General features: G+C 39.3%; 1 protein-coding gene across 1 annotated transcript in view; it reads right to left on the bottom strand.

Annotated features, from left to right (window-relative positions):
• Positions 1–6327: 6327 nt before the first annotated feature.
• Positions 6328–26786, bottom strand: part of LOC132672441 (cytochrome P450 4X1-like) — a 31126-nt gene continuing 10667 nt past the window's right edge. Inside the window, exons 4-12 of the mRNA XM_060624516.3 lie at positions 25982–26109; positions 23975–24102; positions 23737–23891; positions 16413–16519; positions 15641–15831; positions 12275–12408; positions 10907–10971; positions 8553–8635; positions 6328–7720 (exon numbers count right to left, since the gene is read on the bottom strand). Coding sequence (XP_060480499.1) covers positions 7552–7720; positions 8553–8635; positions 10907–10971; positions 12275–12408; positions 15641–15831; positions 16413–16519; positions 23737–23891; positions 23975–24102; positions 25982–26109 — 1160 coding nt within the window. The 3' untranslated portion in view covers positions 6328–7551. The remainder of the gene's footprint in view (positions 7721–8552; positions 8636–10906; positions 10972–12274; positions 12409–15640; positions 15832–16412; positions 16520–23736; positions 23892–23974; positions 24103–25981; positions 26110–26786) is intronic.

Genomic DNA, 26786 nt, shown 5'->3' on the forward strand with positions numbered 1-26786 from the left:
GGGAAGGGGAAAAAATAGTTACAAACAGAGAGTGAGGGAGGCAAACCATAAGAGACTCTTAAATACAGAGAACAAACCGAGGGTTGATGAGGGGGTGGAGGAGAGGGGGAAATGGGTGATTGGCATTGAGGAGGGCACTTGTTGGGATGAACTCTGGGTGTTGTATGTAAGTGATGAATCACGGGAATCTACCCCCCAAACCAAGAGCACACTGTACACACTTAATGTTAGCCAATTTGACAATAAATTATATTAAAAAAAAAGAAGTATCATAGTGTTTTATTGTTTTAGTAGTTTGTTAACTTTTCTAAAGTAAGCTTTACACCAACATGGGACTTGAATTCACAATCCTGAGATCAAGAGTCTACTGATTGAGCCAGCCAGGTGCCCCAGAAGTATGGGAGTGTTTTGTGCTGGTCTCAGCCTATCAATAACCGATGTTGTGGCTGGACCAGCCCTTGTGGTTCTTATGATTGCAAAATACTCTTCTGCAACCACTATCATGGGACTTTAAAAAAATAAAGGTTTATTACTTACAAGACCTGTAAATTACACAGCATAGCTCAGGCCACATAGCAAGGTTGCAGGTAAAGAGAAAGAGCACTAGTGGGCCTAGTATTCTGCTTTTATTGGGGTTGAGGGTATGTGCCTAGGGTTTCTCAGGCTCACTCTCTTTTTTGTGTGAATTCCACTTTACATAGGAGTCAAATTTAAAGGGTAGAATTTAAAGTATGGGAGCAGAAAAAAACAAGTGGCCCAAACGGTCAGTTATCAAAATCAACCCAAATCCTTCCAACCCTTGGAAGGGGAGAAGAGATCTAGGGCAAGCAGCTTGGTTTTATAATATGACATGATGTAAGAGTTGCACTCATCAATTTTGCTCATATCCCACTGGCCTAAAGTAAATCACACAACCATACCTAATAGCAAGAACATCCAGGAAATATAGTCTTATTGGGATAGGGTTGAGAGTTGACCGTTTTCCTATCTCTGCTCCACCATTAAGTAAAGAGAACTTATCTTTTAGTTCATAGACCCCAGGAACATAACAAGTCCCATCCAGGCCTAATGAAGAGAAATGAGCATCACTCAGAGATTTTGAATATCCAGCAAGATAGGACTTTTGGTGTCATCCTCACAGAGGGAGTAAATGTACTCGGTATTTGAGAATAAAATAAACCAGATATTTGGTGGCCAAAGGGATAGACTGGCACAGAGAGGGGCAATGTTTTTGTTTCTTCTTCCGTAATGTAGAGTTGTCCAATCAGGGGCCACATTTCCAATTCTCTCATCCTTGTGACGTGTCCTCAGTAATACAACATACTCAGAAGTGATGTGTATCACATCTGAGACAAGGCAAGGAAGAAGCAGGTGTACTTTCTCCACACTCTGTTCCTCTGTCTGCTGGATGGATACAGAGAACTCTAAAACTCAAGGGGATAGCAGATCCATGGATGAAAAGAGACCAGCCCCTCAAATCTCAGTGTGAAAGCCTGCCAGCCCATGAGGAACACCTATATTGATCCATTATGTAAGTGAAAAATAAACTTCCTTTATTGTGTTGTGGTAAGCCACTTCAATTTGGGGGTTTGATGATTTTTACAAACTAGACTAAACCTAACAAATGTATTGATTTATTCATCTATTTTCTAATTCTCTGTGCCCTCTCTAGAATATAAGTGTCAAGAGTTCAGTCTTTGTCTGTTTATTCATTACAATGTCTCTAGTGGCTAGAACAGCGCCTGGCACACAGGTGTTCAATAAGTATTCATGAGCGAAGAGTAAGGGCAGACTGAAGCATGTGCCCTGCAGTGGGAAGGAAGCACACAAAGCCACATAGTATTTCTCCAAACTGCGGCTGAGGCTGATGGCATAATTGAATCAGAGCTGCAACATTTATTTTCCCAGAACATAAATAACTTTCGTTGGCTAGCCAGTCAGTATGATGGCTGGGGAGAGAAATCACCTTGTGGTCATAGTTCATTTGTTCATTCATCTGTCCATGAATTCATTCATTCGTTAAACAAATACGTCTTGGGTATCTACCATGTAGTAGGGTATCCAGAGTTATGAAGGCTACAGCTGGGGCCAATCCATAGTTAGATTTAGTTAGGCAGCTATAGCTCCAAATTCCATAAACAAATGTCACTAGTCTCAGGTGAGAAAAAGAAAGGGAGTGTGGGTGGTTCAGCACAGCCTGTTTCTAGCCTAGAAGGTGCATCTGAGAGCATTCTTTAGGGATGGAGGCCTTTATGGGTGGCTAGCAAAGTAGTTCATACAGCAATGGGTTGTTGTGGGGAGAAGTAAGGAAGAGATCAGTGTTCTTGTTATATATTTTAGAGATTGCCAGGGAAGCTGTACTGATCCATTCAGGGGAGATACTCACATTTTATTCTAAATGGGTTTACAGTGGTGAGGCCTCAATTTTTGCAGGTTCTCCAGAGAGCTGTGGACCCTTTTCTTCAGCCTTTACAGTTGTTCTCAAGAAGACTCTGGTTTCTGGAGTGTTGACTAAACATGCATTCTGGTTTCACCAAATATCACTGGTGTCCCCACGTGAGGCAGTCTTGGATGCCAGGAGAAAGAAACTTATAACATCTTGGATTATTTTGTTCATGTACAATCATCATGCTTTAAGAAGGATGTTGTCAAACTAGTTTGAGTTAAGAAGAGACAAACCAGGAAAGTGTTGGATATGAGGATGATGTTGCGTGAAGAAAAGTAGACAGAGTTAGAGGTCTGAATCCCCATTCATGGGGGGATAAGATGGGCCTGCTTGAAGCACTAGCCAGCACCTAGCTGGGTCATTGAATGGCTAATGAGACCTGAGGGAAAGTGTAGTTCAAGCCTCCTCTTTGAGAAGAAAAGGAGAGTCAGGAGCTGGAGAGATAATCCAAAATGCAAATGTCAAATCAAAATACCAGAAGTGGAATTGTAAATGAGAGAGAAAACAGAGGATGCCAGAGCCTAAATGGGTGCCAGATTAGAGTAGGTACAGAAGAAAGTTCCAGGATGATTGCCATGAATACCATCAGTTCTATGCATCTTGACTTCATAGCGGTGGATGCTAGTGCAAGCCCACATCTGATTTGCTAAAACTATAGAGCTGAAACACATGAGGGCTTGGAAAGTCATGAGAACTATATCTAAATACCTAAAGAATTGCCAAGGCTCCAGAGTTCTAGGTCTGCTATTCAGTGACCAAGAGACATTGGGCATGTTACCTGATCTTGCTGGGCTTCCTTTTCTTCATTGGGAAAATGAATATGATAATAACACATGTGTACATCACAACGGGGGGGGGGGGATAAAGATCTAATTATGTAATGGTGGTAAAAGGCCTCTGAAAACTATATATTGATAAAGAAATTTTGAGCTGTATCAATGGGTGAAAGTTACAAGAAGGAAGGTTTTCGTTCAAAATCCTGAAACAGTTAGTAATAGCTGCCTAGGGATGAAGTGACTTGCTTCCTGAACTAATGGGTGCCTCCATTACTAGATACAGCCATCTGATAAGGTTCTTAAGGATGTGAAGATAGAGGAAGGGCTATCATCTGGGTCCAGGCCTGGGCTCAAGGAGTCCACCAATGTCTTGAAATCACAAACTCTGTTGGTGCTTGAAGTACATACATATTTCTGGAGAAGATCCACAATTTTCTTTAGATTTGTAAAAAGGCCAAAGAGTCACAAAAGGTAAAGAATAAAAACATGGTACTTGATATTACTTACAACTCTGTTGAGTGTATTATCCTTTGTAGACTTTAATATTAGTGTTGAAGAAACTGAGCATATGTTTTTGTGTGTGTGCTGTCTTTCAGTTGAGGGGACAAGAAGAGAGAATCACAGTATTTTTTCCAAGCCTATGTGACTTCTTCAGGATGCTTGCCCACCCCATCCATTCCTGGCTTGGGACTGAGTGTTTATACATTTACCTGTATGGCCTGCTGAGTGCTGGCTCTTGATAACTAAACCTAAATGCTATGACACCTTCATGGTCAGCACTATCCTTGATATTGTTCCTATTTTCAAGGATTTGCTCCAGTCCGTGCTTAAATGATAGGCTGTTTGTGGCTTGGTGTTCCTTCTGCATTCTTTCTCCAATCTCACAGAAATAGAAGATTTAGCTGAGTATGTGGTTGCCAGCTAAAGACCACATTTTCCAGTTTCCCTTTCAGCTTTGGGAGGGACTGGGTTTTTGGCAGAGCCGTGAACAGAGTGATAAGTACAACTTCCAGCTAATATCTTTTTTTTTAGGTTTATTTATTTATTTTGAGACTGAGAGAGAGAGAGACAGAGAGAGAGAGAGACCATGATCAGGGGAGGAACAGAGAGAGAGGGAGGGAGAGAGAGAGAATCCCAGGCAGGCTCCACACTGTCAGCATGGAGACCAACGCAGGGCTCGAACCCACAAACTGTGAGATCATGACCTGAGCCGAAACCAAGAGCTGGACGCTTAACTGACTGAGCCACCCAGGTGCCCCTCCAGCTAATATCTTAAAGAGGAAAGGTGACTGCCTTCCCATTCCCTTTTACCTCCTCCCACTTGAAGGCAGGTGTGGTGGCAGGAGCTAGCAGCCATCTTAGGTCATTTATTGAAAACCATGTGTTGAAGATGGAGAACAAGATACACAGAGCCTGGATACCTGGTGACCTTGTACAGCGAACTACCCTACTATTTCTGGACCACCTATTTCCTCAATTTCATGTGAGAGAAAAAGGAATTTTTATCTTGTTTAAGCTCCTCTATTTGGGCATACTTCTGTTGTAGTGAGCTGTTATTGGATGTGACCAGTACTTTATTTTCATTTCTTATCCGTCCGGATAGTCAAGGTCAGTTTGCTTTCACTTGGCGAGGACAATATACTTCTACTGTTTGTTTCAGGGTTATTGAAAACATTTTTTTCTTAGTATAGTTGACACACAATGTTACATTAGTTTCAGGTGTACAACATAGTGATCCAACTTCTCTATGTTTTCCTATGCTATGCTCCCCACAAGTGTAGCTACCACCTGCCACCATACAACAGTATTACAGTATCATTTACTATATTCCCTATACTGTGCCTTTTCTTCCCATGAGTTATTCATTTTGTGACTGGAAGTGTTTCAGGGCTAAATTGCCCAGTTCATTGCCCATAATTTTGCTGCTGGGGGACATCTGAGAAAGGGCAGAAGCAGCTTCCACCCCTCTGAGGCCTCAATTTATATGTCCCTTTCTTAAGGAGGGCTTTCTTTTTTTTTTTTTTTTTTTTTTTTTTTTCAACGTTTATTTATTTTTGGGACAGAGAGAGAGGGAGACACAGAATCGGAAACAGGCTCCAGGCTCTGAGCCATCAGCCCAGAGCCTGACGCGGGGCTCGAACTCACGGACCGTGAGATCGTGACCTGGCTGAAGTCGGACGCTTAACCGACTGCGCCACCCAGGCGCCCCTTAAGGAGGGCTTTCTAAACAACCCAATCTAAAGTAAGTGCCCCTTCATTACTGTCTTGCTCGGCCCACTTATTTCCTTCATGGCACTTAGTTAAATTCATAATGATTTGTTACCCAACTTGCACTTTAGGAAACAATCTCCTACCTGGCACAGTAGGTCGAGTGTCTGATTTCAGCTCAGGTCATGACCTCATGGTTCATGAGTTTGAGTCCCACATTAGGCTCTCTGCTGTGGGCACAAAGCCTGCTTCAGATCCTCTGTCCCCTACGCTCTCTGTCTCTCCCTGCTCATTCTCTCTTTCTCTCTCAAAATAAACAAATTTAAAAAAATTTTAAAAAGGATACAAGTTCCATGAGGGCAGGGATCATAACTGTGCGTTCACAGAATGCTTATCATAATATCTGACATGCAGTGGACACATAAACATCAAATGAGCAATGAATCTGGAAATTATTATTATTATGGTTATTATTTGGAAATTATTAAAAATTCCTGCTCAGGTTTCACAAGCACCAGGGAAATCTGTAGACTACCTTTTAAAAAATTATTATTATTCATTTGTTTAAAAAGTTTTTTTAAATATGAAACTTATTGTCAAATTGGTTTCCATACAACACCCAGTGCTCATCCCAACAGGTGCCCTCCTCAATACCCATCACCCACCCTCCCCTCCCTCCCACCCCCCATCAATCCTCAGTTTGTTCTCAGTTTTTAAGAATCTTTTATGGTTTGCCTCCCTCCCTAACTTTTTTTCCTTTCCCTCCCCCTCCCCCATGGTCTTTTGTTAAGTTTCTCAGGATCCACATAAGAATGAAAACCACATATGGTATCTGTCTTTCTCTGTAGACTATCTTGATAATATTCCAAATGAAGGTTTTCTTATCTAAGATTCAAATCCCAGAAACCAAAAAGAAAAGTTTATTTATCTTAATTCGTGAAAATTTTGAATTTCTGTATGATAAAAGACACCATAAATGTATTGTTATAAAAATGCAAGAATGGGGAAAATTATAAAGAAAAGTTACAATCAAGGGCTATTATCCACAATATTAAAGAACTCATACAAATCAGTAAGAAAAAGACAAACAACTCCATTGGAAAATAAACATAGATGTAATGTATGAATCACAGACAAAAAAACAAAGATAATCACAAATGGCCAATAAGCATGTTTTTAAAACTATAAATAGTGTAAATATCCAATAATAAGAAAATAGTTCAATAAGTTATAGTATATCCATGTTATAAAATATTATGAATCCATTGATTAGGAATATGATGTATTTTTTATTAAGTGAAAAAAACAAGAATAATATGGATATGATTCCATCTATAAGAATGCATACTTACATATGTATGAAATGTATAGGAAAAACTCTGAAAGAATGCACACCAAACTATTCTGTTTTTAGGAAAATGCATAGGAGATGTGTCAGGGCGTGGGTCAGGGCAGAGACGTGTAGTGTATGTGAAGTGGGATTTTTACTTTTTACTTTACATGCTTTTCTAGTGTTGGAAATCTTTTACTGTGAGCATTTATTCACTTATTACTTGTGAAATTCCAAAAACTATTTCTAAAAAGCAGAAAACATATGGAAGTCACCTAGCAAAATTCTTGGTATACAGCTTTAATAGAAGACAGAATCAAACAGTAATGATTGGCAAATCTCCCCAAATCATACCGAAACAGATCTAAGTGACACAGGGTATCACCTGTGCACCTTTGGATAATGTGCAGTTACACAGAGACCCCCATCACACCTACCCCTAACCCTCCCACTGTACCTTGATTCTTTACCATTTTTTTGGCCCATTAGCTGTAATTTAACTTTATTTTTTTAAATGTTTAGTTATTTTGAGAGAGACAGAGAGAGAGAGAGGCAGAGAGAAAGAGAGAGAGAGGGAGAAGCTCCACACTGTTAGCACGGAAGTGGAGCCTGACCCGGGACTCAAACTCGTGAATGGTGAGATCAAGCCCTGAGACAAAATCAAGAGTTGGACGCTAAACTGACTGAGCACCCAGGTGGCCCTGTAATTTAACTTTAAAATTATACACACACACATATATATATATATATATATATATATATATATAATCGTTGTACCCTGGGCTGTAACATTAGGGGAGTTTCTTCAGGTGCAAGTAGACCCCATTCTTGGGTTTGAGGACAATCTGGGGCAAGAAGACAAGAGGTCTGGTTGGATCTGGAGACACCTTGAAGCGGAGCAGGATCAAGGCAATGGCCACCTTTAACTCAATCATGGCAAACTGCTGCCCGATACAGTTCCTGCAGACACCGAGGGAAAGAAAGAGATACTTGAAGAAATGGTAGTTTTTTCTGACTCTTGCATAAGATGCTAGCATAATGAATCTGATAGTCACAGTAAAGCTGCATTTACACACCATATGCCCCAGAAACTTTTGAACGTCTATTGTTCCCTGCAAGAATGTGAACCGGGAGGCTGCAATGTGATGCCTGCCCTAAACAAGGTGGCACTTGGAATTGCTTATAGAATTGTTTCCCCTGTGAGAATATAAATGTCAAACTGGGTGACTATAGTGGGAACAGAGTATTGTGTCATTGACATTTGCTAATAAAGCAGAATTTAAATGTTCTCACGTGCGCGTGTGCGCGCATGCGCACACACACACACACACACACACACACAAAGAGATAAATTTGTGAGATGGAGGATGTGGTAATAACTAGATGGGGAAGAGTCCTTTCATGATCTATACAGATATCAAATCACCATGATACACATTTTAAATATCTTACAATTTCACATGTCAGCTATACCTCAATAAATTTGAAATTAAGAAAAAAGAAGAATTGTTTCTCCTGCGTCAGGGGTGGGCTGCATGGCTGATGAGCAAGTTTGCATTGTGGGAGAGCTTTCTGAGGCATGGCTGTATAAGATGTGATAGAGAAGGGCTTTGTCTTTTGTGACACTAACTGGTCTTTTCAGGGGCTCAAATAGGTACCAATATCTACCTCATAATCTGGTGAGAAGATGGGGTTCCATGGAAGAATATATACACCTGAGATACCAAAGGAAGAATGCTGTTTCCAAATAAAACACTTCTGTCTATTTTCAACAACTTCAAATTGTCCTCACCTTGGTCCGGCTGAGAATGGTAAGAAGGAGTGGGGGTGTCTCTGATCAGAATTTTCCTGAGAGAATCGCGAGGGGTCAAAGACCTGAAATGACAAGGCAACCCCACCACCATCCCCAAAACACCATTAGCACATTTTTTAAGCTACTGCTTAGCACTGATCAACAGAAATCTATAATGAGCTACATATGTAATTTCTTTTCTTCTTTTTTTAAGCAGGCTTCACACCCAGCATGGAGCCCAATGCAGGGCTCGAACTCATGACCCTGAGATCAAGACCTGAGCCGAGGTCAAGAGTCAGACGCTTAACTGACTGAGCCACCTAGGCACCCCCACATATGTAATTTCAAACATTCTGGTAGTCACTTTTTTAAAAGGTGAAAGTAATTTTAACAATAGAATTTATTTTGCAGAAAATATTATCATTCCAACATGTACTCAATATAAATAATTATTAAGGAAATATTTCACATTTTTGTACTATGTCTTCAAAATCCAGTGATATACACTGGGTACACATTTCCAGCACATCTCATTTCCCACTAGCTACATTTCAAATGCCCAGTAACCACATGTGACTAGTAGCTACCACACTGGACAGTGCAACTCAAGAGGTGCAGCCCTTGTCTGGCCTCTTCATTGACAAGTCTGCTACCCAGACACATAAGGAGAAAGCAGAAACACTAGGGTGTAATATTATTTTCATTCTGGAAGGAAGAATGTCCCAACCTAATTTACCCAAAGAAAATGAAAACACTAATTTGAAAAGATATATGCACCTGCTATGTGCAATACGACAGCATTATTTACAATAGTTAAGATATGGAAGCAGCCTAAGTGTCCATCCACAAATGAATGGATAAAGAGGATGTGGTGGATGGGATGGAATGTTACATGGCCATAAAAAGGATGAGATCATGCCTTTTGAGACAATATGGATATACCTAGAGGGCAGTATGCTAAGTAAAATAAGTCAGACTGAGAAAGATAAATACTATATTATTCCATTCATGGGTGGAATCTAAAAAAAAAAACAACAACGAAAAACAAGTGTATAAACAAACAAAAAGCAGAATTAGACCAAAAATACAGAGAACAAACTGATGGTTGTGGGGGAAGTTTGGACAAAATGGGTGAAGAGGAGAGGGGAGATACAGGCTTCCAGTTACAAAATGAGTAAGTCACAGGAATAAAAGACATAGCATAAGGAACATGGTCAATAATACCGTAATAGCGATGTAATGGGACAGACGGTAGCTACACTTGTGGGGAACGCAGCATGATGTATAAACTTGTCAAATCACTAAGTTGTGCACCTGAAACTAATGTCACATTGTATGTCAACTATACTCAAATAAACTTGATTTGAACATTAAAAAAAAAGAATGTGCCCACTTAGAAGTCAAGCCAAAGTGCTTATGTGATCAATGATTATTGAGACATGTAGTCCACCTCCCATTACACATAAGAGATCTTAAATCCTAGCCACTTATGTGAAAGTATCTGTAGGTGTTGTGAGTGTTGAGAGTTTAAGAATGTTGAATCAAGCGCTCAGGTAAGCTATATGTCTTCTTTTTGCCTCTGTGTGCAGTCTCTCCTCCCTTTCCTGCCCTGCTCTGGGCTCCAAGAAGCTGACCCACATGGTTTCTTTTGAGGTTGGCTGATAAAAGACATTGATTGGCGATCTGGAGGGTGGGCAGAGAGAACTTTTGGGTTATTTATTCCCTGGGCCCCACCCTACCAGGCTGCCTCTGGCTGGCTGCATGCTCCACTGAAGGTCCAACTCCTGCCCAGGACCCTTCCCAGCACAGTAATCTCTCTCCAGGCTTTGTAACCCTCTTTCCTGCCTGGCCCAGACGTGGTAAGCACTTCAGCAGTTATTTGCTCCATTCTGTTTTTCTAAAGCCTACCCATACCTTTGTAAATAGTTGCTTTATAAAACTCTCCTCCAAGTGCCCAAGTTGAGTGTGCCATTGGGTTTCTGCCAGCATCCTGATTGTTACATCCAGCCAAAAAGAGTCTGAGTTGCCTGCATGACTGCATGAGTGGTCTATACTCCTGCAGGCGTCTAGGTGAGTTCTTGATAGAGCTTGCTAAGTAAACAGCTGTGGTATAGACTTTGGGCAATTTCAAACAGATTGTGTGGCATTATATCCATATGTTCATGCAAAGTGAACATAAAGTAGGAATAGGGGAAGGGGACAGACAGCTTTCCTTTGGGGGAAAGGTTGAACATTTTCGGTCTTTAAGTTTATTTTGTTTGCCTTGAGTCATTTGCCACTTCCATGCATAGCTAACAAAAAGTGAGCTACACAGCATTAGTTCTTTCAAGGATTTATGTATAAGACAGTCGTACCTTTGGGTTTTCCCAGATGGCAGGGTTATGATGAAGGCCCCAAATACTGAGAACCACGGTTATTCCTGTGAAAAGAAAGAAATAAAAAAGATTGCAGAAGATACAGCAAGTTGTGGGCTACTGTTACACCATTCTTCAATAAGACTTTTCTTCTTGAAGGGAAACAGCTAGCTCTTGATAGAGTTCTGTGCACTGTAGCTGATGCCAGCAGTCAAGGACCCATGGGTAGATGAGGCCTGGGTGACACCTTAGATTTCAAAGCAATGACATATTCAATACATGCTTCTATCTTAAGGAGCTATTGGTATCATGTCAAAATGATATCTGTTAGTGGACTATACAGCACCCACCAGAGACAGTTTGGGTACAAAAGAACAGAATCACAATTCCATCACGCAGTTCCAGTGACAAGTTTCTGCTGGTTCTGTTCATAAGTGGAAGGGAGGAAATTTTAGCAAATATCCACGTGGTTTGGGGCTTAAAAAAAAAAACACAGGGGAGAGAGATTTTGAGGATTATTTGATTACCATAAAAATTCTGGTAAATTAATTTTGGATCTGTCCACAAAGTCACAGTGAGTGACAGGCTGTTGGTGTTTGCTACAAGCAGTCTTATCAGCTTGTATCTAAGGGCAAGAATTCACAGAACACTGAAGCAGATAAGTGAAGGGTGTCTCACATGACACCCCTCTGCCTCTCACCTGCCATGCTTGGAAACCTGTGCTCTGAAGAGCACAGGGCTCCAGGCGTTGGGACTCTGTGTGAGTTTTAGTTCTGCTCATCTGCACTTTGGGGTCTCTGGTGGGTTTTTGGTTACACCAAAAGTATTTGAAAGTGCTTTGTAAACTGAGAAGCACCATATAAATGTCTGCTAAGATCATTTCTAAGGGGAAAAATGAGATAATGTGTTTGAAGGCTCTATGTAAACTATTAAGTGCTGTACACTTACAAGAGTGACATTATTATGATGATGAAGCCAAAGACCCACGGGGTCATCTAGATAAAGATGATGATGCTCATTTCCCACGAAGTCTCACCTGGGTCTCAAACTAAGCCAAATAAGGATAATTTTAGGAACAAACAACGTGTCCTCCAATGAAAGAAACCCTGGGTTGGGATTCTGGTAATCCAGGTTCTGGGCACAGAGCTTTGCTTCAAATGGTTATATACCTTTGAGAAAGTCTGGAAGCCACATTTGATCAAGGAATTTCCCACTGAATTCTTAATAGGCACCCAACCCTAAGCTAGACGTCCTTAGGATTGTATTTTGACTCTAACAGTTGAGAAACAAGCCAGTCTTTGTCATTGTCACTTTGTCACCCAGGATCCCATGGTCTCTAAGAACTGCTTAGGAAAAGAATACAAAGACCTGCAGGCAAGGAGCGTCCATCTGGGAAGGTAATGGGCTTGCTGAGCTCTCTGGAAATGGATGGGACTGGAGGGGCCAGTCGGAGTGACTCCTTGATGCACATTGTAGTGTATGACATCTCACCCAGCTGGTCCCTGTGAGGACAAGGGAGGAGGGTAGGGAACTCAGACTCCATATCCAGTTTATAAATATTGATGTTCTTTTCCTCTTTGGTGTTTATTCTTGGTAAATACCATCTCTAGGTTAAAGTTATTTTGCAGTTGGTTTATGTAACAGAATGTTGAGACTCTTTCTGCCTCAGGGTCAGCTGAGGTTCCAGAGAAAGAGGGACCAAAAAAGTGCCAGATATCTTCATGATAAAGCAAGATGCTAATCTACCAGTAAAGGATTTGCTAGGGGAGTTTCTGAAACCAGTTTTGCAACACTTAGCTCAAGAATGTGTAAGGAATGACTAAGGACTAAAAAGAAGAGGCTGAAGAGTTTTGATAGGAAAAAAAAAAACCTTTAAGGAGAATTGTTGGAATGCCAGAGTACTGTGGAGAATGGAGGAGTGCCCCCAAACCATGTTAGGCAAAGAAGCCCTCTTGGGTCACTGAGATGACCTGAAATGTGCTCCCTGGAGTTTGGGAAACAGGGCTGATAGGAAAGGCTGTGACTCAGAACAGGCAGGGAGTGAGGGGAGGGCAACAGGGACAAGTTAGGAGTGGTCCATTGTGTTCTATGGGCCAATGAACTGGCAAGAGGGAGAGCTCTGGAACCAGCTTGAAAGGAGCTCTGAGGACAAGAATTTCCTTGCCCCATGAATCACCATGGCAAAGCTACAGTGAGGGAATCTCCAAAAAACCCAGAGATGCACCCACTGAGAATAAAAGGAGGCACTGAATAGCTACTAAGCTTAGAGGGCAAGATCACCATATTACCACCTCTTTCTCCTTATCCTCACTTCCTCCTGGGACCAGTTATGTAAGGGCCAGAAGCAGCAGCTACTGGGTAGGGGAGGAACTGGTCAGTAAGAAGTCAACCACAACCCCCTCAGTCACCACTGGCTTCCAGACCCAAAGAAATGCTGATCTGGGATGGAGGGAGATGGTCCCAGTGGATGCGAATTTACACTTTGTATTATTCCACTGGACCAGACAGTTTAATTACTGAATGAGACTGCTCTTGTGAATTAAATGGGTGGGAACTCTCTGAGATCTGGGTAAGATTTCACTCTGGAGATGAAAAGAACTTGCCCTATACAAGTATCAGAGGGAGAAGAATAAAGTTTTTTACTTGCATCCTAGATAGTCAGCTAGTCATAAAATGACTGCATATATTCAGTCTATTTGTTTTATTGTATTTCTGTTTGCTTTTCTGATTACTTATTTTGAATGCAGGTTTTGGCCATTCGGTGGTGTGAAATTTTAATTTTTTTGTTAAAAGTTTTTTTCAATGTTTACTTATTTTTGAGAGACAGAGACAGAGTGTGAGTAAGGAAGGGGCAGAGAGAGAGGGGGACACAGAATTCAAAGCAGGCTCTAGGTTCTGAGCTGTCAGCACAGAGCCCGAAGGGGGGCTCGAACCCACAAAACCATGAGATCATGACCTGGGCCCAACCAGGTTGGATGCCCAACCGACTGAGCCACCCAGGCGCCCCGTGAAATTTTAATTTTGAACTCTTTCCTCCTCAACCCCAGAATAAAAAGAGTAATTCTGCTTAGTCTGGCACTTTGCATATTTAAGAAACACAATGTTGTCCATCTTAGCCCTGGTGCAAGAAGAAGAGAGGAATTTTAACCCAATGGAGAAATGGCTGATGAGGAGCCAAATGGAGACATTGAGGAGCCTCAATGTCTGATGAGGAGCTGGCTGATGAGGAGCCAAATGGAGACAGCTTTTTTGGAAATTGCTCTTTGCAGTGTGGTTTTACTATCTGTCTAAAAGAACTATAAATTTCCAGAATGCTATGGAAAAATTTCATTAAATATAAGTATAAGGTCATATTATGGAATAAAAACATATCTTATTGTTTATAAAATTATTTTCATTTCTCTCATTAAAATGAAAGTTAACAGATCCTTTGGACTTTTTCTTCTCACCTGGCAAAAATTTCTTTATTGTTTTCACATTTCACATAGGCCAAACAAGAATAAGGAAGGTGAATATTTGGGTTGGATATATATATACATATATATCCACCCTAAACAGGTTATCTGATTAATATTAATGCATGAGTAAAAAATGATTAATCAATACTGTATTTTGTGCTATACAAATTAAATCTTTAATTTATGGTAGGAAATATTATTTCCTTATACAAAGTAAGACCTCTACTACATCTATATAAATTCAAATTGTCCCTTACAAATGTTCTGAGCTGACCTTTGCATTTGAAATACGGTGTTTTCCCCGTAGTCATGAGGTCAGGTGGCCCTTAGTATTTCTATCTTTCTGTCCCTTTCACCAGCAAAACAAGGATAAGAGAAATATCTAACTAGGGTAAAGAATGTGGTTTATATTGGAGACATGTGTTTGTTTTTCTATCAGAGATTATGTCTGAAGGGCAAATCCATAACATGGGCATCATTAACAGCAAGATAAGCTCAAAGTCTTGCACAACGGTGTTGAAGTTTTCTACCTGGCTGATTCCTACCCATCCTAAAAGAGGCAGCTAGCATGTCAGATCTCCCAGGAAGTCCTCTGGAGTCCCCTATACCAGGTTAGGTGCCTGTCTTCTAAGTCTCTGTAGTAACCCACACATCTCTCTCTCTCGCTACCCTTACCAGGTTATATGGCAATTATTTGTATGGAGGTCTGTCTCCTGTACCAGGTGTGAGCCCAGTCAAACCTTGGACATTTTTTAAGTACCTCAGTATTTAAAATGTCGTAAGTCCATAATACGCAGACTCAACTAAAGTGTGTATCATTTGGTACTATGTTCAAAGTCCAAAGCCAGTCCTGAGGAGTGAACAAAGAAATGGGAGACAATGACTACAATGTGGCTGAAATGATATGGATATGCACTCAGGTATCGGAAGAGGAGCCCCACTTAAGCCCTACCATTTAAGCTCTAAATGCAAGTCTAGGGATCAAGCCCCATTTTCAGTGCACTGGAGCTTAGGTGAAAGAAAGAAATGAGACATTACACACCACTGATTAGAAAAACAACAAAACAGATAAGTTGTGGATGAGTGAACTTCTTTAGCAGAAGATAAAGGGATAATTTTGGTTCCTTTAGAAAAAGAGCAGAATAGTAGCTTGTTTATTCTGTTTCTACAGGCACATATCTTAAAGCAATAACAGTCACCAAGATACCACAGGTAAAAATAAAGCAAAACCCAAGGAGGGGAACCAGGATGAAATGTTTAGGAATGCAGATCTTACCAGGTGATAGAAGACCCGTCCCCCAGGATGCCCCTGATCTCCTCCCGACATCTCTCCTGGTGCTCAGGGTTCAGAGCCAGGTGGTAGAGGAGCCAGGAAATGCCCCCTGCCATGGTGTCTTGCCCTGCCAACATGAATGTGTTCACCTCGGACTGTAGGTCAGTATCTGAGAAGTTGTTGTCATTTTCAGCCTGAAAGGTAAAATAGAGCTGTTTTTATGCAACTGGTAAAATAGAGAAATTTTTATGCAATGTCAATTTACAGATCTTTGGAGCCCCTATCAAGATAATGGTTTTGGGGAAATAAATTAGAGTTTCAAATGAGAGTCTCAATTTTAATTTAGTTCATCAAATACATAATAGAGGCCATACTTTGACCAGAGCATAAAGGAGAACCAATGTTAGACAAGGAAAGCAGACCTTGCAAAGAGTTCTTCCAATCATCCTACCAGATTCATTCAGACTTCCCAGCACCTCATCATCATCATTTTACCAGCTTACGCTGTGACTCTTTCCCCATGTTTCCCTTAACTATCATGTATCTTTGCAATAATCACCAAATCCTGTCAAATTAGTAAAAAATTCGGCCTTACCTAATTCCTTCTAGTGACCGAATTATAGATTTCTATCTTGATCTCAAACTGTATGGAGCCAAGCATCAAAAGTGTTGTTAAATTTCGTTGACCAACGTTACTTTTGTCTATCTTCCTCCTCAATCATCCAGCTGCCCACACAATTAACTATATGAGCAGCCTCAGACATTTGAGACTTACCTGGGCAGAAAGGATAATATCCAGAAAATCCTGGTACTTCCGCTTCTGAGTGTTACCATACTTCTTCTCATTCTTGAGCAATTTTTTTCTATCCTGGATTATCTTTTCTGGGATAGAATAACAATTTCTGATTACCAAAGTGATAGCAAATATATATATATATATATATATATATATATATATATATATATACATACACACATACATACATATATATATATATATATAAAACAACATATATATATATAACAACATATATATATATAACAACATATATATGTATATATATATATATATATATATATATATATATATATATATATAAAACAAACTCAAGGGCAACATCTAAAAAAAGGTAAAAACAGGTATAATTTATATGCTAAGAGAGGAGAAAAATGGAATCATATAAAATGCTCAATTAAAACCAGAGAAAGTAGAAAAAGAGTGAAAGACAAAAAAAGGCAATGAACAGTAAGAAGTAACAAATATGGTCGCTATTAATCCAAATATATCAATAATCACATTAAGCTTCAATGGTATAAATACAACAATTAAAAGACAGAGACTTCTGAATGGATGAAAAAAAACCCAAGCTATATGTCATCTACAAGAAACCCACTTTAAATACATAAAGATATGTATAGATTAAAAGTAAAGGAGTAGAGAAAGATATGCCATGCTAACTAACAAAGAGAAAGTTGGAGTAACTATATTAATTTCAGCAGAACAGATTTCCAAGCAAGTAAAATTAGTAGGGAAAAAATTAATAGGGATTAAAATGGTATTATATAATGATAAGGGGGTCAATTCTCCAAGAATAAAACAATCTTTTGTGTGAATGCACCTAACAACAGAGTGTCAAAACATATAAGGCAAAAAACAACAGGACTCCAAGGAGAAATAGATGAATCTACTCTTATAGTTGGAGACTTCAACACTTCCCTGTCAGTAATGGACAGATCCAGCAGGCAGAAAACCAGCAAGGATGTAGTTGAACTGAACAATATCATCAATCAACTGGATCTATTTGACCCCTATAGAATACATCATCCAACAATAGCAGAACACACCTCCTTTTCAAGCTCACAGAGAACATTCACTAAAATAGACCACATTTGGGCCATAAAACACAAATTTTAAAAGAACATAAATCATACAAAGTATGCTCTCAGACCACAATGGAATAGAAATCAATAACAGAAAGATAGTTTGAAAACTCCAAAGTAGTTGGAGAGTAAACCACACTTTTCTAAATAACACATGGGCCAAAGAAATCTCAAGGGAAATTTTAAAAATATTTTGAACTAAATGAAAATTAAAATACAGCTAATAAAATTTGTGGAACACAGTGAAAGCAATACTTAGAGGGAAATTTGTAGCATTGAGTGGATATATTAGAAAAGAAGAAAAATCTAAAATCCTAATCTAATCTTTGACCTCAGGAAACTGTAAACAGAACGCATTAAATCCATAGTGGAAGAAGTGAAATAATAAAAATTAGAGCAGAAAGCAGTGAAATTGAAAATAAGAAATCAAGGGAAAAAAAATCAATGAACCCAAAAGTTGATTCTTTGAAAAGATCTGTAAAATTGATAAATCTCTAGCCAGGTTAATTAAGAAAAAAAGAGAGAAGATAAAAATCACTAATATCAGGAATAAAAAGGGAACATCATTATTGATTCTATGAGCATTAAAAAGATAATAAAGGAATATTATGAACAAATACATGCACATAAATCTGATAACCTAGGTGAAATGGACCAAATTCTTGAAAGACGCGGTCTATCAACATTCATCCAGAGAAACAGATAATCTGAATAGACCTATATATATTAAATAAATTAAATCAATAATAATGACCTTCCAAAAACAGGTCTAGATGATTTCAGTGGTTTATTCTTTCAAACATTTGAGAAAGAAATCACATCAATTCTTTACAATATATTCCAGAAAATAGCAGAGGGAATATTCCCTAATCTATTTTATGAGGCCAGACATTATCCTAATACCCAAACCAGACAAAGACATTACAAGAAAGGACAACTACAAACCAAATCTCTCTCATGAAATAAATGCTAAAATCCTCAATAAAATATTAGCAAAAAGAATCCAACAATGCACAAAAGGAATTATACACTATTACCAAGTGGGATTTATTCCAGATATGCAAATCTGGTTCAACATCAAAAAATCAATTAATGTAATCTATCACATCAATAAGTTAAAGAAGAAAAATCATATGGCCATATTAAAAGACACAGAAAAAAGATCTAACACAATCTAACACCCATTCACAATTAAGAAAAAAAAATCCCTCAGGAAACTAGGAATAGAGGGGGATACATATCATAACACATGTGTCAAAACCCATAGAGTGTACAATATAAATGATGAATCCTAAAGTAAACTATGGACTTTAGTTAATAATGTGTCAATATTGGCTCAATTGTAACAAATGTACCTCACTAAAGCAAGATGTGATGAGGAGAAACTGTGTAAGAAGGTGGAGGTGAGAAAGTATATGGGAACTGTCTACACTTTCTACTTAATTTTTCTGTATACTTAAAACTGTCTAAAAATAGTTTGTTAATTAAAAAAAAACATACTACAAAATCTCTTTAAATGAATCAGTGTGATTCCAGTACATGAATAAATAGACAGATGAATGGAACAGAAAAGAAAGTCCAGAAATAGGTTCAAGTACATATGTCAATTTAGTATATAAAATGGTTATCTCAATTACTGGAACAGATGGAACTTTTAAATTAAATTAAATTAAATTTTTAATTGAAGTATAATTAACATACAGCATTATATTCGTTTCAGGTGTACAGTGTAATGATTCAACAATTCTATATATTACTCTATGTTCATCACGTTAAGTATACTCTTAATCCTCTTTATCTATTTCACTCATCCCCCTACCTACCTGCCCTCTGCACCACCAATTTGTTTTTGTTTGTTTCTTTTTTCTTTCTTCATTTTGTTTCTTAAATGAAAAAATATGAGTGAGATTGAATGGTATTTGTCTTTCTCTATCTGACTTATTTCACTTAGCATAATATAATACCCTCTAGGTCCATCCATGTTGTTGCAAATGGCAAGATCGCTTTCTTTTTTATGGCTGAGTAACATATCATTGCATAGATATACCACCTTTTTAATAAATGGTGATGAGACAACTGGATAACCATTTGGAAAAGTTAGGTCAACACTTCACACCATGCATAAGAATAAACCCTAAATGAATCAGAGATCTAACTGCAAGAACAAAACCACACAAGCACAAGAAGAAAAACATGGATGAATTCTCTACAATTTGGGTATAGGGTAGTGGTTCTCAGATGGAGATAATTTTGACCCCAGGGGACATTCATCAATGTGTGTAGACATTTTCAGTTGCCACAACTGTCAGAGTCTTACTGGCATTGAGTGGATAGATGTCAGGGATGGAACTAAACATCCTACAATGCACAGGACACCTCGCCACATAACAAAGACTTATCCAAACCAAAATGTCATTAGAGCAAGGGTTGAAATACCCTAGAATAGGGGATGGCTACTGTCTACTACTTAAAATCCAGATGTAATAAAAATAATTGATATGTCATCTGCAAATATCTTCTCCCATTCTGTCAGTTGCCTTTTAGTTTTGTTGATTGTTCCCTTTGCTGTGCAGAAGCTTTTTATCTTGACAAGGCACCAATGGTTTATTTTTGCTTTTATTTCCCTTGCCTCTGGAGACATGTTAAGTAAGAAGTTGCTGCGGCCTAGGTCAAAGAGGTCATTACCTGTTTTCTCTCATAGAATTTTGCTTGTTTCCTGTCTCACATTTAGGTCTTTCATTCATTTTGAATATATTTTTGTGTATGATGTAAGAAAGTGGTCCAGGTTCACTCTCCTGCATGTTGCTGTACAGTTCTCCTAGCACCAATTGCTAAAGAGACTGTCTTTATTCCATTAGATACTCTTTCCTGCTTTGTCAAAGATTAGCTGGCTATATAGTTGTGGGTCCATTTCTAGGTTCTCTATTCTATTCCATTGATCTATGTGTTTTTGCACCAATACCATACTATCTTGATGATTACAGCTTTGTAATACAGGTTAAAGTCTGGGATTGTGATGCCTCCAGCTTTGGGTTTTTTCCAATGGGTAAAGCATTAATATCCAAAATCTATAAAGAACTTACCAAACTCAACACCCAAACAACAAATAATCCAGTGGAGAAATGGACAGAAGACATAAACAGACACTTTTCCAAAGAAGACATCCATGTGGGAAACAGACACATCAAAAGATGCTCAACATCACTCAAACACAAATCTAAACCATAATGAAATACCACCTCACACTGGTCAGATGGCTAAAATTAACAACACAGGAAACAACAGATGTTGGTGGGGATGTGGAGAAAGAGGAACCCTTTTGCATTGTTGGTGGGAATGCAAACTGGTACAGCCACTCTGGAAAACAGTATGGAGTTTCCTCAAAAAATTAAAAATAGAACTACTCTATAACCCAGCAATCGCACTACTAGGAATTTCTGCAAAGGTTACAAAAATGCTTATTTAAAGGGGCACATGCACCCCAATGCTTATAGCAGCGCTATCAACAACAGCCAAATTATGGAAAGAGCTCAAATGTCCATTAACTGATAAAGGGATAAAGAAGATGTGGTATATATACAATGGAATATTACTTGGTGATGAAAAAGAAATGAAATCATGCCATTTGCAACAACATGGATGGAAATGAAGGGTGTTGTGCTAAGCAAAATAAGACAGACGCCATAAGATTTACTCATATGTGGAATTTGAGAAATTCAACAGATGAACATAGAGGAAGGGAAGGAAAAAATAAGATAAAAATGAGGAGGAAGGCAAACCATAAGAGACTCTTAAATACAGAGAACAAACTGAGGATTGCTAGAGGGGGGTGGGGGGGGGCTGGGTTAAATGGGTGATAGGCATTAAGAAGGGCACTTTTTGGGATGAGCGGTGGGTGTCATATGTAAGAGATGAATCACTGGGTTCTAATCCTGAAGCTGAGACTACACTGTATGTTAACTAACTTGAAAATACATTTTAAAAAATAATAAAAAAATAAAAAGGAACAAATAATATTGGTAAATTTGACTAAATAAATATAAAAATTTTGAAAAGGTTTTATTTTGAATAAATTTAGCATTTATTTTTCCCTAATATTTGCATTTTGTTTTCTCATCATAATTATGTAATATAAATAAATAGTAAAGAGTTCTTTCAATAACCCTTTGTAGATGCCCCAGGTTCACTCTAGTGAGCCATACAAATATTAGCATTTTCTGTGTGGGCCATGATGTGAACCGGTTTGGAACTACTGCTATATAATGCCCATCTTTTTTTTTTTTTTTCCAATATATGAAATTTTATTGTCAAATTGGTTTCCATACAACACCCAGTGCTCATCCCAAAAAGTACCCTCCTCAATGCCCATCACCCACCCTCCCCTCCCTCCCACTCCCCATCAACCCTCAGTTTGTTCTTAGAGTCTCTTATGCTTTGGCTCTCTCCCACTCTAACCTCTTTTTTTTTTCCTCCCCCTCCCCCATGGGTTTCTGTTAAGTTTCTCAGGATCCACATAAGAGTGAAAACATATGGTATCTGTCTTTCTCTGTATGGCTTATTTCACTTAGCATCACACTCTCCAGTTCCATCCACGTTGCTACAAAGGGCCATATTTTGTTCTTTTTCATTGCCACGTAGTACTCCATTGTCTATATAAACCACAATTTCTTTATCCATTCATCAGTTGATGGACATTTAGGCTCTTTCCATAATTTGCATAATGCCCATCTGTATCTTAAATCGTTAACCTAACCTGCTTCTGACTGTCCTCCTTATACACTACATTCATGTGTGTTTATGGGTGCCTGACTGCGCCTGTGCCTGTGTGGGTGTGTCTTGCAAATTTCCTTGAGGCAAATATGTTTGCTAAAGTAACTATTTTATGATTTTTTTTTTAATACGTGTTCTAGGTTTAAAATTTTTTTTTTCAACGTTTTTTATTTATTTTTGGGACAGGGAGAGACAGAGCATGAACGGGGGAGGGGCAGAGAGAGAGGGAGACACAATTGGAAACAGGCTCCAGGCTCCGAGCCATCAGCCCAGAGCCTGACGCGGGGCTCGAACTCACAGACCGTGAGATCGTGACCTGGCTGAAGTCGGACGCTTAACCGACTGCGCCACCCAGGCGCCCCTGTATTTTATGATTAACATTTATTCAGTACCAGGCACTTTCCCAAGCGCTTTATGTATATTAACACAGTGAATCATCACCACAAACCTGGGAGATAGGTTCCTTTTTGTCCCCATTTTACAGCTGACATTGAGACAAAGCAGTGATTAACTTGCCCGAAGTCATAGCTGAGGAAGGATTCATTAACTGCTTTATAAATATTCTCTATTCGGGTGTTGATGAAAAGTAATGTTGACTTGCTTAAAGAGCTTAATCTATTTCAACTTTTATGTTTATGTTTTGCCAAAACTATTTTTGAACTGAGCTTCTTTTATTTTTTTATTGTGGTAAGAACACTTAACCGGAGATCTACCCACTTAAGTTTTTACATGCCCAGTACAGCACTGTTAACTGTAGGCAGATCTCTAGAACTTGTTCATTTTGTGTAACTGAAACTTTCTACCTACTGAACAACTCCCCGTCCCCCCTCCTTTTGAATGCGTGTCCGTGTGCTCTCTGTTCTCATATTCATTCCCATGTTGTATGAATGTTTTTAGTTTGTTGTTATTCCTTCGCGACTACTGGAAACACTGTGTAAAAAGCCATATGCCCTTGTGTGCTTTGAGATATTAAATGACCCTTGTTATATTTGTATTAATTACAATTGGAAATATTTTTTAAATTTATTTTTAGAGATAGAGAGAGACAGAGCACAAGTTGGGGGAGGGGCAGAGAGAGAAGGAGACACAGAATCTGAAGCAGGCTCCAGGTTCTGAGCCATCAGCACAGAGCCCGATGTGGGGCTCGAACTCACAAACCATGAGATCAGGACCTGAGCTGAAGTCGGATGCTTAACCAACTGAGTCACCCAGGCGCCCCAACAATTGGAAATAATAATAAACATGATATAATACATAGAAAACTTCTGAAGTAGTAGAGAACTACTACTATGGATCTAGCACACTCTTCTAAAGGAGCACTGTCCATATAAAAGCTCTGTTAAGAACAAGAACTTTTTTTTTTTTTCACACCGAGGCCTATTCTTCTAGACAGGCACAGTACAACAATGATGGTGTATGGACTTAGGCAATCCAAACACAAGCAATACCTGTGTACTGATGTAGAATTTTGACCATCTCCTGTAAGCGGTGGCCCTGAGGGCTGAATTTGAAAATTATGTCAAGGTGATGTAAGAAATTGTATAAGCGGTGAAAGATGATTTTGCTGGCTTCAAATGTCGCTTTAACATAAAGATCATGGGTGCTAGAAGAGAAAGTGGGGACAATATGTCAATGCATGACTTAGATAATGACGAACAAGTGTCTTTTTGCTTTTCTGTCACTGACCTGCTTGTCTGGCAGTTGGTCTCCTGGCTCAAAACACACTTCATAAGTATGTCCAGGGTCATCAAGGTGATGTGCTCAAAGACCTCCACAATTGTGTCCTGGGGGCCACAGATCTTCTCCCACTTATCCTGGCACAGGGGGTCAAGACCAATAGCATCATCAAACTGCCTTTACCTGAAAGCTCCTCCCTGACCCTGCCCTTAGGCTGTAAGGTAGACAATCCAGACCTAGGAGGAGCCATAGGTTGTATATGTAAATAAGCCAAGTGCTTACTTGGCATGAGGAAGGGAAAGCCGCACCTAGCTGAGTGAGAAAGAGCACGGAGCAAGCCGGGTATCCTGTAAATGGCTGAGTTAAGTATTTTTGGCCTTTCAGTCATTACCATAACTCTGCTTTACAACAGATCAGAGTTCCAGTAAAACAGACAATCTCTGATACAAGACCTCTAATTACAAGGGGTCTCCCCAGGGCTTCCTCCATCTTCAGCCCCCAAATTGCTAGACACCCTACCCCATCACTACTGCCAACCACCATAGCCACACTTAAAATAAACTTGGAACATTGTAAGAAGCCTTTTCAATTCAGAAGTGGGGGACAGAGAGAAGCCATGGGTAGGAGCAGCTTCCAGCTGACCCCCTGCCAAGCGCTGTTTGTGCCCAGTTTACTTCTCCCCTCCAGGTGACCTGCTCACACTACCTGAAATGTTCCCTGTTGAAAATGAATATGTCATGATAAGCATTCTTTGTGTTAAACACAAAGAAATCTAAATGTTTAAAGTCAGATCAACCTATTGAGCACCTAATGCCATAGGTAGGGGCTGGTACACATTTGGAGGCAGAGATTTTTTTTAAAGCTTTTATCCCAATGTCCATTGTTTATTCAATTGCTTTCATCTTGAATAATGTAAGTTATACTGTGTAAAAAAAGTAAATTTAGGAGAAATGGCAGCGAAGGGGAAGCTCAAGCTGGAAGCACTAGGGCACAGTTCAGCCGAGGGGAAAGCTATGAGTGGAGTCTCAGGCTCAGGTGGGGCTGAGAAACGAGGAAGACACAAGTGGTTTACTGAAACAGAGATAAACTCAGTACCACCACTGGCTAATTTGCCATTGTGTACAAAGCAGCATGGCACCAGAATGGAAGGAGACTGCTCCTTCTCTCTCCAGCCTGTACCTGAGGCTTTCTGCCAAGAGTGGGCCATGGGTATTTTCACCTTAACTCAGGTTAAATCCACTTCTGTGAGAACTCAGCCAATTGGTTGGTAACAGTGGTTCTCTCCTGGGCAAAGGGATGGGTTTGCAAATGAAAGTGGAGGGAAACTTTGGCTTCATTGGTGGAGTTTGAAGTGTTTATCATGAAACTTGTATTAATGAATTACTTGTCTCATTTTTAAACAATCACAGTTTAAAAATTAAAAATATACCACATACCAGTGGAGTTTTAGAATGGAACTCATTTATGATCCAAATGATCACTACTATCTACAAGAGGAAACTCACACCCTGTGGCTTTAATGTAGACACTTAGCTTTTGCTAGGTTCTTTGTGACCATCAGGCAAATTCGCTCTAACTTCCATACCTTTGCTTATGCTAACTCACTCTGCTTAGAATTCACTCATCTGTATTATCCACATAAGGAAGTCCGGCCATATTTGCTGGTAAAAATGAGTCTCCTCTGAATCTGAAGCTACTATAGCTATTCCTCATTTCCTCACCTGTCAGTTACAGCACTGACCATCTGAATCTCACTACTTGGTACTTGGTTTACTGCCATAGGGTCTCAAAATATATCTGAGTTAGATGACCAGAACTTCATCATTTTTTGTCACCCAAACAAAGAACCATAGCAAAGGCTTACATGGACACCTATTGCTCAGTTGGTAAATGTACACTGGTTAATTTCTAAGAGCCATCCCCCTTTGAATTTTGCTACCCATCACACATGTCTAATTCATTCCCTGTTGGAAGCATTCTGCAACACACCAGAGAACTTTTTGTCCCTTCACTTACCAGCATTGTGTTCACTGAATGGGCCATCACCTCAACATATGATTTCAAGATGTTAAAATTGAACCCAGGAGTTAGTAGGTGACGGTGCTGGAACCATTTGGGTCCTTCTAGACTCACCAGTCCTTTTCCTTGAGAAAGAAAGGGGACAAAACCTCATGCCATTTTATTAGATGAGATGAGGAAGGAGAGGTGAGGAACAGAGACATCAGGGAGTGAGCATGACACACATGTAGTCATAATAGAGTGGAAATCAGAGTAGTGTTTATATATTATGATGGAAGTGAGATTTGTTGCTTAATCTGGGATGGATATATTTAACATTGTGAGGAAGACCCCAGGGTTTGAAACCTGATGAGAGTGCTGATCCTGAAGTCACCAGTCACTACCTATGTCAGAACTGAGTAAGTCACCTAATCTTCCTGAGGCTTGGTTTACTCAATGATAGAGTGTGATAATAAACATCTACCTCACTGTGTTGCTGTGAAGATTAAATGAAAGCACATACATGAAGCACCTAGCCTGGTCTCTAGCTCACAGTGGAAACATAACAAATATTCATCTCCTTTTGACTCCAAACCAATCCATAAACTACACTGCGAACACAAAATTTATAAGGAACTAGACGTGAGTGTCCACTCTGTCCCCAGATGTCTCCTCCTTGGGCCTTAGTTGGTGATTCACACTTATAAATGATAGGGAGTGCAAACACTCATCAAGATCAGTGCTTTACAGTCTTTGGTTGCAAGAAAGGTCATTAAAGATTTGGCTTTAAAACGACTTTAACATTTATTAATAAGTAACTTCC

Source organism: Panthera onca, chromosome C1 (genome assembly GCF_046562875.1).
Source record: "Panthera onca isolate mPanOnc1 chromosome C1, mPanOnc1 haplotype 2, whole genome shotgun sequence".
NCBI classification, from domain to species: domain Eukaryota; kingdom Metazoa; phylum Chordata; class Mammalia; order Carnivora; family Felidae; genus Panthera; species Panthera onca.